The sequence below is a fragment of the Ambystoma mexicanum genome, chromosome 7p, assembly GCF_040938575.1.
Source record: "Ambystoma mexicanum isolate Mex_15411 chromosome 7p, UKY_AmexF1_1, whole genome shotgun sequence".
NCBI classification, from domain to species: Eukaryota; Metazoa; Chordata; class Amphibia; order Caudata; family Ambystomatidae; genus Ambystoma; species Ambystoma mexicanum.
The window spans coordinates 288,360,318-288,374,120 of record NC_090939.1 but is presented as its reverse complement, the minus strand read 5'-3'; the positions used below and the strand labels follow the sequence as shown (position 1 = coordinate 288,374,120).

At 46.6% G+C, this 13,803-nt stretch overlaps 1 protein-coding gene across 1 annotated transcript; it reads right to left on the bottom strand.

Moving 5' to 3' along the window:
* Window positions 1-2,121: 2,121 nt before the first annotated feature.
* On the bottom strand, window positions 2,122-3,086 carry LOC138526566 (claudin-8-like). Its single transcript, XM_069637351.1, has one exon. The coding sequence runs from the start codon at window positions 3,054-3,056 to the stop codon at window positions 2,271-2,273; it is 786 nt and encodes a 261-aa protein (XP_069493452.1). The 5' UTR covers window positions 3,057-3,086; the 3' UTR covers window positions 2,122-2,270.
* Between the last annotated feature and the right edge of the window lie 10,717 nt (window positions 3,087-13,803).

The following is a 13,803-nucleotide window of genomic DNA, read 5'->3' as shown; positions in this document are numbered from 1 at the left end:
GCCCCTCTCCTTTCCACTGCTAGTGTGAACTAGCAAACTATTCCCGAACTCTGCAACCTGTTCTGCCCTGTTGGGGATACCTTCCACGAATAGTGGGAACTTATTCTGCATCACCTCACCCACCTTCCTAAGTTGCTACAGACCCTTGAAGAGACCCTGTTTTGCCTATCTGCATTACCACGTGCATCAGCATTGCAAGTACATTTGAGCACTAGGCTCCACTTTTCTTAGGGATTGGGCTGCCTTTAACTTAGGACTGTGTTTGATGCAGAAGGGACTAAAGACTATTTGCATTGCCTGTTTCTTTCCCCTTTTAGGTTGTGGACCCATTTTGTGCATTAACCCTTTAGACCCATTGGTCTTGTATATAGGTATATAGATAGGATTGTGTTGGTTTAGATGTATTACTGTGATTTCATGTGTGTGTTGAAACTCAAATCCCTTGAAAAAAATGTATTTGCATTTTTAATATATATACACCTGACTGGGGGTGATTTGTAAGTGTCCTTTACTCTGTGTGCTCATTGAGGTTTTTCAGTCACCCTCACCCCTCCTGAGACCTAGTCTTGACCGATGCCAAAGCTACCTTGATTGGTCTGGCTTGTACAGAAGGTTACCCTGTTCCAGGAAACTAGGCTGGCCTTCTGAACTTCTGCACACCAGGTCAGAGTTCAGAAATCCATCTTCACAGGCGCCCTTTACATTTAGACGGTGACAGGTAGCACCTGGACACCCCAGCTGGTCCGCCATCCTTTCTGGGTATCATATGGTGACTATTTCTCTTGACACCATTAACCTTTCCCCCCAAAAGGATGAACTGCCAGCAGTAAAAGAGGAAATTGACAATGACACTTGGAAGCCATATCAAGCTTTATTACTTCACTTTACATTCTGGTAAACCATGCATTTGCTCTACCAGGCACTGCCACATTTCGTTTGACAGGAAATACATATAAACACAATATAAAATAAAATAGCTCATGTGTTAATATTTCTCTCCGTTTTAGGTCATTGTGCTATTTGAAAACGATGCTAACATTCCCTAAAAAGACAGAAATTGTTCAAGTATGTTCTTGATAATACAATGGGAAACCTAAGCAGCCGTAGGACTCCCTTTCAAGAAAAAGTAGAGCGTAGCCCATTTGTTTCGTAGCACTATGTGATGCTGTTTCACAGTTATGTGCCTGCATCTAACCACGGCTCCACCAGGCACTGGACAGGGAGTTCGGGAAGAGGAATGTGTGTGGCACACACGCCCCAGTGCTACGGGACTTGCAGCACACACACAGGCGCTTGGCAACACAATGAAGGGTGAGCTTTACAGACGGATTCAGTGCATTTGCATTAAGTTTGTATTGGAGATACAAGTGTGATGCTACAATCCATTATGAGGCAAACTCCCCTTGAAGGCAACACCTTTCTAGCATTGTGTACATTTCTCGATTTGTCTGAGCCTACAAAAGGATATTATATATAAACACAAAGGAATGGCTGCTGAATGTACAACATTCAAATAACAACTCGCTACCTCCACAGTTATGGGTCCCCTGTAATTGTTACTATATCGTGCGACTATCACAAGTTAATGTTATCAACTTCTAAAGGATTAAAGGCGGAACCGGGCCTGCCGGGGTTTGAACCTGTAACCTGCAGGTTTTACTCCAGCATTTTTCATGGAAAGCATTAACCCCTTAAGTACATAACGGCCTTGCATGAATTTAATTAAGTATAGCAAATTCATTGTAACACTGGTTATTTTTGCTGTAAATGCAAAATAATAATTTAACAAACAAAACATAGGAAATAATTGTATAAAATTGAAGACTCCCCAATCGTTTTTTAAATCAACATGCAGTGGGTGTCATAATAGAATATTTTTAATACAATTTAACAGTTTACTCTGTCAAAGTACATTCTAACCTTCAATTACATATTAAACAATATCTTGCACCATCTAAATCCTCTGTACTTCATTTCAAACTGCTGAGTCCCTCGTGCTGATGCCTATATCCTTACTTTGGTCCACTGGGAAATGACCAAATGTATGTACAGTTACTCACAGATTCCCAGGGGAGGTGCAGTCCTTCACATGCAGTTTGCTGTTATCATCAGATAGGGAGATTCTGTAGAACTTGCTATTAACGTTTTTAGTGCCATAAACGAATACTACCACAATGTGTCCTGTGATAAATATAGTCTTCATTCATTAAGATCCACCTCATTAAAGTGCATTAGTGATTATGAAAATCAAGTGCTGAAACGTAGTGGACCTAGAGATACTGACTTCTGACGCGGTTGCCTTCTGATCTACTCTCCACTGAGGCAAGTTCATAGATTGGCCTTGATGGCCTTGACCTTGGCTGCTCTGACGGAAGTGAATACGCCACATTCCCCCTTTCGTCCTCTCCGCATGGGTTGATCCAGCACAAGATTATTCCTGAGACAAGGAGGAAGAATATGGTTGGCCAGCCAAGGAAGATTGCCTCGCCCAGCTCCTGCCGCTGAGCTCCTTTGCAAACTGGATTGTTGGCGTCTCGGATGATGTTACTGGCGGTCCAGCTGATGATGATCAGAACAATGATGGCAGCAAGAAGGTAACCGATTCCAGCGGTCAGGAGAAGGCAGTTGCGACCTCGCCAACTCTCCCCAAAGCAAAGATGGAAAAGCATGCCCACCATTCCCATGATGAAGGCAACAACGGCTATGACGACAGCGAAGGACATTAAGACCCTGCCGGCCTTCAGGTCAGAAGTGAGGGACACCATGGACTCGTACGAGGTGCACTGCATGGGGGTGTTGGCTTGAGTGAGGCATGTTGTCCAGAGGCCATCCCAGCGGCTCATCCATTGGCCATCAATGCGTTGGCCCAAGCCGTTTGGAGTGTTCTCAACGATGATGGAAACTCTCCACTGGGGCATGAGTGTCACAGCCAGAGTCAGGATCATGCCGATAGCTGCCATGATCAGGCCAATGATTTGAACTATGTAGGACGCTACACCTTTTCCTTGACAGCAGACCGAGTAGGAGCGTGGTTCTTCACATTGTTGACCCCTCATCTTGGCTATCGGTGCACGTCTTTGGAGAGATTCCAGGATACAGGTTCCCCAAAGGTGGCTCTCCTGCCTCCTGTGATGGAGCTGAAGTGGAGAGCAATTGCTGATGTGCTGGAGGTCTGTTTGCTGTCCAGCTTTTAAAGAAGAAATGGTGCCATCCGAGAAACTGCAAGCACACTAACTATACTCAGCACGTGTCATAACCTCTCTGAGCAATGAAGTGTAACACATGGGTGTGGTCATATTAGGAAAACGATTTGAGTAATTGCTACTAAGAGTCACAGTGTATACGCGTTTTCAGTCCTGTGGATATGATATCATGAGTCATTTATGACGCGCCTGAACACAAGTGGCAAGTGTTTCGAAATCAGAAGAAGCAGCACGTTTTCTCCTGGGTGTATGTCATGCAGTTGAAAGAACCCCCAAAAACGTGTTGTGAGTAGTGAATACCAGGAGCATTGGAATTCCAACTCCTGTGCTCACCTTATGAAGCCACATTTCATAAACAGTCGACTTGGACATTGTTATTGTCATACGTATGATTGACTCTTGATATTGTCCACATAAACAACAATCAGAAAGGTCACAAGAAATAGTAAATGCCCCACCATTTAGCATGATGATCAACACTGGACGTATCACCTGGTCTATAATATGATATTCTGGGCATCAGAGGTCTACCAAAAACTTGCAATTTTTCTATTTTTTTAAATGTTTTATTTTCCATATTTCTAAGTTTGCACATACAGAACTTAGAAACAACCAAAATACTAAGCTTGAACTATCTACAATTTTAAATTACAAGTCATGTTCAAATAATATGACCAACAAAACACAGCAGAGTATCCATTAACCAAAATCCAAACCCTGAATTTATGATAAGCACAATACCACACGACATTCATATAACGTAACAAAACAAGATGAAAGACAAACAAATACACATCCAAACCACAAACCCTCCGCCTCCATTCAAAGCAATGTTTCTATTGTAAATCACCAGAACATTGCATCCATGCCAGATATTGTTTTTCATGATCTCGGTTGGCTAAAGCAGGGCTTAACATGGTGACCCCACGAATATCGAAACGCATTTAGCTTGCCAGCATATCCACAAAGAATTTGAGGAAAGAAAATACAAGAAAAGGATGACTTGCTTTCGTGTTTGGTTGTTCTGAAAACCTGACTGGATTTCACTATCCAGTGGGTCCACAAGCCCAGTAATGGACTGAAGCTCACTGTCTGCTAATGTTAGATCACAACCTTTTTTCCATTTAGATTCTGTAATCCACTTGACATGGTGTGACAAATCAACACCCGGGATACCAGTGGTCCAGGGTTGAATATCGGTTTCTAAACCTTCAATCACCCCACACCTCTAGCACACCAGAGCAGAACCGAACGGATTGGAATGACAAGCAAATTATAAACCTACTTGTCAAATTTTGGTAACGCGGATAGAACGGCAGACTTATCTCCGAAAGGTCGTGGATCGTTGGTTAGTTGCAACACAGAGAAAATACAATTTTTACCCAATGATAAAAGGGTCTGTCCAGTAAAGGTTATCACAACAGACAGTCTAACAACACTACGAAATCAAAACACCCTGTAAGGCAATTCAGAGGACAGACAGTTTCAAAGAAGGAAAAGATATGCACTCTGGATACTGAGAGGAGGGTAATCGGTATGGTTAATAACAACATCGTTTTAAGGTTTTTTGGCTTCAGCACAAAGGGACCAAACAGTCTTAAAAATGTCTCTAGGGTGGTTCTGGGAAAGACCAGGGAGACAGAACCACAACTTACCTTGTTCTGTAGGAGTTATTGGTGCTGAACAGGGTCGAGTTAGCTTCAGAGCGCTTTACAGGCTTCTGTGACATAGTTCAAGATGGCAGTCAGCTGCAGGTATCAGGCGGCAAGAACGTTCAGCAAGCAAAGCTGGACGAATGGCTGCAGGCTAGCCTACACGGCGGCTCAGGTCAGGAATCATTGTTGCAGGTCTGACGGCGGATCTGAAGCACTGGTCCAGAGGTATCTTTAAGCAACTGCAGCTTGACAACGGTCACTGTTGCAGTCAGTTGCAGCTCGAGCAACTTGATTGGCTCGTCCTTTAAGGTGGATGTCCGTAGATGTTTGTCAAAGCACTTCTCCCAGCTTCTTCAATGGGCTCCTGTGGTCCTTTAAGGCAGACGGCACAAAGCTGAGGTGTGTGTAGCAGCTGCCTTGTCCTTGGTTGAAGGTTCAGAGTACTTCGGGCACTCCCCTTCCAGGAAGCTTGCTGCATACTGGCTGGGTACCGTTGCTGGCGAAGCTGGAGGGTCCTCTGGTTCTGTTTCTCCCTCTGTTGCCTGGGAGAGGTTTAGGGGAGGGATCTTGCTTCCCTCTTTGGATATCCTACCCTTCCTTCAATGGTGGAAGATGTAAGGCAGACTGCAGCATTAGCCAGGTCCAAGGTTGAGTTATTCTTTGTTTTTACAAGTGAAGTCTTCAGATGATCTGCCAAAAGAGGGGCTAAAGCCAAGTGAGTCCAGTGATTGGTATAGGCTAAGCCTACCTTAATGAACCAATCCTGGGGTCCCTACAACAAACTCTTGTATGCGTGAGGTCGTAACCAGAGTGCTTTGCAACAGGAAAGGTAAAGGGGTGAAAACAGGAACAAGGTTTACCTCAGAACTAAGATGTCAGAATCCTTATTTCAGCAGAAAGAGCTCTGGGCTCCCTACCTTGTGATACTAAGTCCCACCCTTCTTCCTGTCTCTCTGGTTAATGGTTCTCCCTGTGTGGTAACTGTTAAAGTGGCAGGTCGCCCCTGAAGCTGCAGTGAGATCAGACTCTCTGCTCTTGCAAACCATATTCTCATACCTTATGAATGGGGCACCCCCAGCAGAATGGCCTACTGTAAACACACAGTCCCAGACATGACAGCTCACTGTCATTGATACTGAGGGTGGGAGCTTGCTTCAGGTTGACACAGTTACATTTAACAGCTTGTTGGGTTTTCTTTCTCCTTTGTTCACCTCTGCAGCCAGGCCCCATGTGCGCCTGTTTGAAGTACCCTCTATTGGTATGTTAATCACTGTCACCAGGTACAGGACCTAACAAAGGAGCAGGGCGGATCCATGAAGCCTTTTTTTGTTAATCAGGCTGGTCATGGCAATGGAAAGGTTGGCCCTCCCCCTTCATGGAGTTGACATTGTTCATTCCTGGCTGTGATATGCCAACTACATATGACAGGGCAGACTGCGCCTGTAGGCTGTGTGCACGCAGAGTACACAGGTCTATGCTTTTCTCGTGGTGTGAGCATAGGAAAATGTGTGTAGATTAGCCCCACCAATGTTCCTGAGGTTGGTCTACCATCATTCCATTTAATAAAAAAATTCTAAAAGCCCAGGCGAATGCACGCTCACCATGTGGATGGTCGAATTTCTCACATATGTAATTCTTTCTCTCACCTTGCACCAAAATTTTGGAATGACTTACCAAAGAATATACGCAACACAAGAAAACACCTATTATTTAGGAAACTGCTCAAATCGTGGCTCTTCATTGCATAACTAGAATAATGCACCCGGGGCACACACATACCCGGTAACAATGATGAGTGAGGACACCGATGCTGGACCCCAACAATCTATCAACTACATACAGAATCCAAGGAAGACATTCTATGACGTATCAAACCACAAATTGGGAGTTAGCCACAACAGGATGACACTATTGACCGAAAATAATGTTAGTCCGAAGACGGAAGATCAAAGACGATTCACCAATGGTACCCTGGCCCAAATTAGGCCCAAGCCCAGCAGACCACCATCAATATAGACAGCGAGGGAACAATGGGGGCGGCCAATCCACAGCACCAACACCATAAGGGGAAGACTAGACATGACCAGCCCCACAAACCCAAGATCCATACAATACAACCAGGAACGCACTGTGACATCTAATCTAACGGCCAGATGACCAAGAAACGTAACTAGATACTAAGTGTACCCACAGGAATGCCACTCAAATATAACAAGATTGGCTAGAACCACGATACACAACCCACTAACCCAACTTCAAATCTCTGCTTACCTAATTCACCCGAAAACCCACAAAACCATCTCTCGCCCAGAAAACCGCACACACTTCACCACACTGCAACAACAAACACATACCACTGCCTCAACAGCACACAAGGCCTCGTTCCGATTCAATACTTACAGCAAAGCTCAGTGCACAGTGAAAACCGAACTGAAGCCGCCAACAGCACATCACTCTTCTCACTCTCCCTCTCCCTCTTCACTTGACTAACCTAACCCCCACACCGCCCTCTTGTTACAGATCCACCTGAGCACTTGGAGACCAACTCTGTTGGTGATGGTGCGCGATATAAATACCTTTAACATTAACATATGACCTCTGTATCTAATCAGTTGAAAGAAATTCACAATTCTTTATTGATGATCCACGCCGCAGCGTTTTACTGTAAGCCTGCATTAACCCTTTCTTCATCCAGCACCATCTTGAGTTTGTCAGTGCCAACCTGCATGCATTTGCTTCTCGCTCTTGGCCCTACCCTCTGTTGGCCTTAGTTCTCCTTCGAGTGCTTCTCATCTACTGCTCTCCCGCATGTATCTGCATCGCAGGCTTTCAATTGCACGGTGCTTTCAATTGGTCTCCTACTGCCCTCTAGTAGCGAATGCATGTGCCTTTAAACGTTGCCATAGACCTCCTTAGCCATTTATAAATATTAAGCTGGATGGGTCGATGATTGAGCCAATCGCGACCAGGACATGCCTGAACATATGCCACACTTGTTTCCAAATAACTCATGTTCCGTCCACCAAAAACACGCTCACAACTCTCTACTTAGCATAGGGCTGAAGTGATTTAACCATCTTTATATGAGATCTTGCCTTGCTGTCAAAAGGCACTGAAGGTGATTTTAAATTCAAGAGCAAACACACCTCCCTCCCATTGATTCTCATAGAGGGTTACCCCGCACATGACCGTCTGTCTATAATTTTGCAGGAACGCATTTCCTTTAATACAAGGTTGCAAAATGAGTGTTGGATCAACATAAACAAGTATGTCTTAAAAAATGTATCAAAACGAAGAAAAATGACTGTGTTTTAGATCTTTGAAGCTGACTCTGTCACTACATCAAACTGTGAATGAAAAGGTTTTCAGACATAGAAGCCGCTGATCTATCTCAAGTTCTTTGATATGATCGAGCATAAGGCCTTTACAGAACACCCACATCTCCATAGCCCTAAAGTGAGTGCAATAAGAGCATCCATCTTCATTTTAAGTGGTGAAATATACTGTGCCCCCTCACCCAACACAAGCTAGAGTCACTGCTGCCAACTACAAGTGAGTCTGCAGGCAGGAGGACACTGCACTCTGCAAGAAAAGCTGCTGCTGAGCTCAACCACAATGTGTAAATGTGTTATTATTCAAAACATCCTTACAAATCATACATAAATAGTATGTCTTTTCTTGAGTAGTTACACATTCATGACTAAGCACATAAGTATATCAGAGAGCTTGAAACAGGTAATACACTGGGGACCCACAGTTACATCACTTCAGAAAAAAACACTGCAAGCTGTAGAAATGTACTTCACAATCCTGTTTGTTAGCAATTATGATTGTTCCAGAATTATCACAACTACAATGTCCTATGAAAAGATTGTATTAGCTGTAATGTTTTTATTTGAAATATGTGTATTCAAAGCTCTAGGTGTTCTCAATTTAATTATCTATGGTTTTTCGTGAGACTCTGTAAACTCCTTGATAGTGACTTAAGAATGTCAAGGTGTGAGGGGGAAGGGCGATGTCAGATGGGATATAATCAGGGCACTCTGATTGGTAAACACCAGGTTGAGGATCCATTCCTTGGTCGCCATGAGTTTGGTGGAAGGTATGGCTTTCACATTCTTCAGTAATCTAATAGAGATCATCAGTGAGTTGCAGCATTGTGGTAATCACAACTTTGTGCTGTTGGCCTAAAGTGATGAAGACGCGAGTTATCTAGGGTCACTTTCAGCTACTATACCTCATGTCGAGGAGGCCTGATGGATGACGCTTGTGTACAGCACATTCAGGAATTTCAGATCGAAACGTAGGTGTGCGGTTCCTACGTGCCAACACACTTGTTTGGTATGGGCCTTTGAAACACTTGTGTATAAGCGCATAATAAATAAATAAACAATCAATCAATCAATCTTTGATTGCACAGCCCTTTAGTGGAGTGAAGATTGAAGATGGATAACATTTCCATTATGGCAAAGATTAAAGTTTGGTGGTGGTCCATCTGCTTGGAGCGCATGCTCATGCATTTGGGACCACATAACCAATACATTTTGCAGTGAGGGTACATACACAGCCTTTGAGGTTGTTCCAGCCCTTATGCCTGTCCTCAATATCCCACTGGACATGTCCTAGAGCCACCAACTTGTTCATGATTTATGCCCAGATGGCATTCTTGTGCTGCTGGCTGTTTTGCAGTTTTGTGACCCATACAGCGCCTCTGCACGGGCCTCCACCTGGTCCGCAAGCACACTGAGTTCCTGCTCCATGAAGTTTTGTATGCATTGCCACATGTCTGGCATCTTTCCCTTGCCTTTCCCTCCTGACATCGTTTTGGTGTCTTCTGGTGGTGGATGGCACTTGTAGGAGATATTTATGGGGCAACAATTAATTCGGGAAGTTTGTCCCCCCTGCCAATCAAGAGTGCCACACCAAATGAGAAAATGTGGATTCTTGTCCATCCCTGTTTTTGACACACCAGCGCCTAGGCCGATGTGCAGAAAGAATATAGATTAATGTATAAGTAAACAAAATCAAAATCACACCATAATTGTCAAAACGCACCCCAACTCACTCCGAGGCACAGAATCGTTCCTGTTGAACACTATTCACTTTTGATAATAAAGATTCACTAAAGGACTCTCAAACTTAGGTGGCCTCACCACTCTGTACCTAACTCGCATACTGTTGTTGTTTGCTCTGAAATGTGGTAAACTAGGGTTTTTTCTCCCCTCACAGGACTCTCAAACTTAGGTGGCCTCACCACTCTGTACCTAACTCGCATACTGTTGTTTTTTCTAAAAAGTGGTAAACCTGTGCTTGCCGCTCTCTTGCTGTCGGCGTTCTCTCGCATCGTCTGTCTTCCCCCCCACCCTCCTATTCCATGGTGCTCTCTATCTCGCTTATCTTCTCTAACTGCTTCTCTATTGACTATCCTGCTCTCCTCACTAAATCTGGTAGGAAAAAGTTTAAAAAGGACATCTTGGTCTCCAACCCAGGCCTCCCTATCGCTGACACCTACACTAGTGCCTGCTCTAAGGAAACTCTCACTGACATCCTCTTTTTCGTGCCTTCGCCTGACCTATGGACCCTTCACATGGTCTCTGTGCTCTCTCCTTTTTCCTCTTCTCCCATTAATGGCGGCACCCATTGGGATGTCCTCTTGGCCCCCTTCCACTCCTCTAAGGCCATCATTAATGTCTATGCTAACGGGACCGTCTTGGTCCAAGGCCCTCAGGCCAACCTTCACCTCTTTGATAGACGCTTCCCACGCCTCATCAACTTCCTTTCCTCTCCTGCTGTCCCCCCTTCTCTGTCCACGTCTACCTTGCCTCTACCCTCCCTCCCTGCCCCCTCTCGTGCTCCTTCTTCTACACCTCCGCAGGGCGTACCTCTGATCTGTACCCCTCCCCGGAAGTCCTTTAAGGATGGCAACCTTCTCCACATTGCCACTCTTAACTCTTGCTCTGCCATCAAGCATTCCTCTGATATCTGTCGCCTTCTTGAGGAACTGGACCTTGACGTCCTCGGTCTCACTGAGACATGGTTCACAGCCAGCTCTGTCACAAGATCCTCTCCGTGCCCAGGCCCAACCATGCAGGGGGGGTGTTGCCCTTATTTCCATGAGTAAATTCCTGCCACTGTCACTCCTACGCAGACCTACTCCTCTTTTGAATGTCTTGTCTGCCGACTCTCTCTCTCTCCTAGTCATTCCCTTACCGTGGCTACTATCTATCGGCCACCTGGTCAAATTTCCTCCTTCCTCTCTGAGTGGGCTGACCTCTCCTCCTCACTCCTGTCCGCTACCACTTAACTCCTCTTTCTTGGCAACTTCAACATCCACCTGGATGCCTCCTGTCCCCCCACTGGACTCTTTTGTGACCTCTGTGACTCTCTCTCACTCTCTATTCTCCCGTCTGGGCCTACTCATTCTGCAGGGCACACTCTTGATGCTCTGATCTCTTCTGACCTTCCCCTCTCCGTCCCTCTCTCCACTCCTCTCTCCTGGAGTGATCATTTTCTTCTATCCTCCCACCTCACCCTCCCTACCCCTCAGGCAAAGTCACCCTCATCATTGCCACCCACCTTCTCGGTCATCTGACCCATGAAGCGTGTGTCAGTTGAGGCTTTCGCTGCCACCTTCTCACCCCCCCTCCCCCTTCGGCTGACTCCCACCCTGACACAGCCCTCTCCATGCTCCACTCTGCTATATCTGATACTCTTGATATCCTTGCCCCTGTCATGAGAATTCGCCTGAAGCCCAAAGCCAAATGTAACTCCTGGTATGACTCGGATCTCGTCACCCTAAAACGCAAGTGTAGGATGGCAGAGAGGAAATGGCATGCTTCATGTTCATCCTCTGACAAACTGGCCTGCTGCCTGCTCCAAAGGCAATACCGTCTCTCCGTACTCACCAAGAAGAGAGCCCTTATCCAAGCCCGCATCTCTGCTGCATCTAACAACTCGACTGAACTCTTTAAAATCTGCAAGGAGCTTGCCAACCCTGCTGCAGTCTCTACCTCTCCTGTCCCCTCCCAGGCCCTCTGCACTGCACTGGCCTCTCACTTCTTCTCTAAAACTCAGGACATCCTGTCCTCACTCTCCTCCTATCACCTCCCTCCCTCTCTTCCCGCCTTTCCTCTGGCCCTTCTGCAGCCACCCCTCCTCCCTCCTTCTCTGCCTTTCCCCTTTTTTTTCTGCTGATGAGGTTTCAAGACTAGTCCGATCTATGAAAGTCTCGTTTAAACAGGTTCACCCCTGTTCCTCCAAAACTATCAAGGATCACATCGACTCCCTGGGTCCTGCCCTGGCTGACTTTTGCAACCACTCCTTCGCCTCTGGAGTCTTCCCATCCCCCCTCAAGCACTCCCTTGTGCACCCTCTTCGTAAGAAACCCTCTTCCAACCCCTCCTGCCCGGCTAACTATCGCTCAATCTCCATCACTCCCTTCCTGGGCAAGCTCCTGGAGAAAATGGCCATCTCCCAGCTTAACCTCCATGCTGAATCAGTTGGTAGTCTTCATGACCATCAATCTGGCTTCAGAGCGGCCAGAAGCACGGAAACTGCTCTCCTGAACATCCGTGATGACCTGCTCTTGAGCCTCGACTCCAACACCCTGTGTGTTCTCATTCTGTGCGATCTCTCTTCTGCCTTTGACACTGTCAACCATGCCATCCTGCTCAACCGTCTCCGTGATAACCTGGGTATCACTGGTCAGGCTCTGGTGTAGCTGACTTCTTTCCTTTCCAATCGACGCTCCCAGGTCCAACTTGGGTCCTTCCTCTCTGACATCTTCTTCTCCACCTGTGGTGTTCCCCAGGGATCTAATCTCTCTCCCTGGCTGTTCAACCAGTATCTGGCACTCCTTGCCCACCGCATCACCGCCCTCTGCCCCAACTTTCAGTGCTATGCGGACGATACCCAGCTCATTTTCAGGCTACCCTCGGCCTCCTCCTCTCCTTCGCTCATCTCTGACTGTCTGTCTGCTATCCAGTAATGGTGTGCCGCCAATGACCTCTGCCTTAATGCCAGTAAGACTGAGATTCTACTCATCGGCAAACCCACTCCCTCCTTCCCTGCAGCTCTCTGGCCGGCCTCTCTTGGCCCTCTTCCTGCTCCTACCTGCAAGGCAAAAAACCTCGGGGTCATCTTCGACTCCACACTCTCCTTCTCTCCTCACATATCTGACGTCTCTAAGAAGTCACACTACCAGCTGCACCTACTCAGAGGTATTCTTCCCTTCCTCTCCTTCCTCCAGAAGCTCACTGTCTCCCGAGCCCTGGTTCTCTCGAAGCTGGACTACTGTAACAGCCTCTATCTCAATCTGCCTGCCTCCACTCTCCGCCCTCTGCAACTCATCCAGAACAGAACTGCAAGACTTGTCCTTGGCCTCAAGCCCAGGGACCATATCTCTCCAGGACTGAAATCTCTACACTGGCTCCCAGTGGCTGCGAGGATTAAGTTCAAAACCCTCTGCATTGTCCACAAGGCCTTCTGGGGCATGGGGCCTAAATACCTTCAACTCTCTCTTCCTAAATATCTTCCTTCCCGAGCCCTTCACTGATCCATCTCCAACTCCCTCAGGGTCAGCCGCTTCCCGAAGCAACGAGCTGGGGGTAGATCTCTCTCCACGGCAGGGGCCTCCCTCGGAACAGCCTTCCCGCCTCCCTGAAACTTGAGGAGAACCATCTCCGGTTCCGGAAGCACCTCAAAACCTTCCTCTTTGCTTCCGCTTTCTCTGTCCCTCTCCCCTGCTAAATTCTTCACTGAAACTGCACTGAATATGCAACTGGGCCTCTCTCACCGACCTCGGTCCTGGGCCCAGCCACTCTCCACTTGCACTGCCTCCCTGGCAACCCCTGCACTGCGGGACTGTCTCTCTATTCCTACAGCCCCCCCTTCCCAGCACTTGTCTGCACTTACCTTGCACTTGCCACCAGCTGCCCTATTTATTT

What these genes read in the sequence shown, in the direction of transcription:
- LOC138526566 (XM_069637351.1), bottom strand. Translation starts at nt 3,056, where the DNA reads ATGAGGGGTCAACAATGTGAAGAACCACGCTCCTACTCGGTCTGCTGT.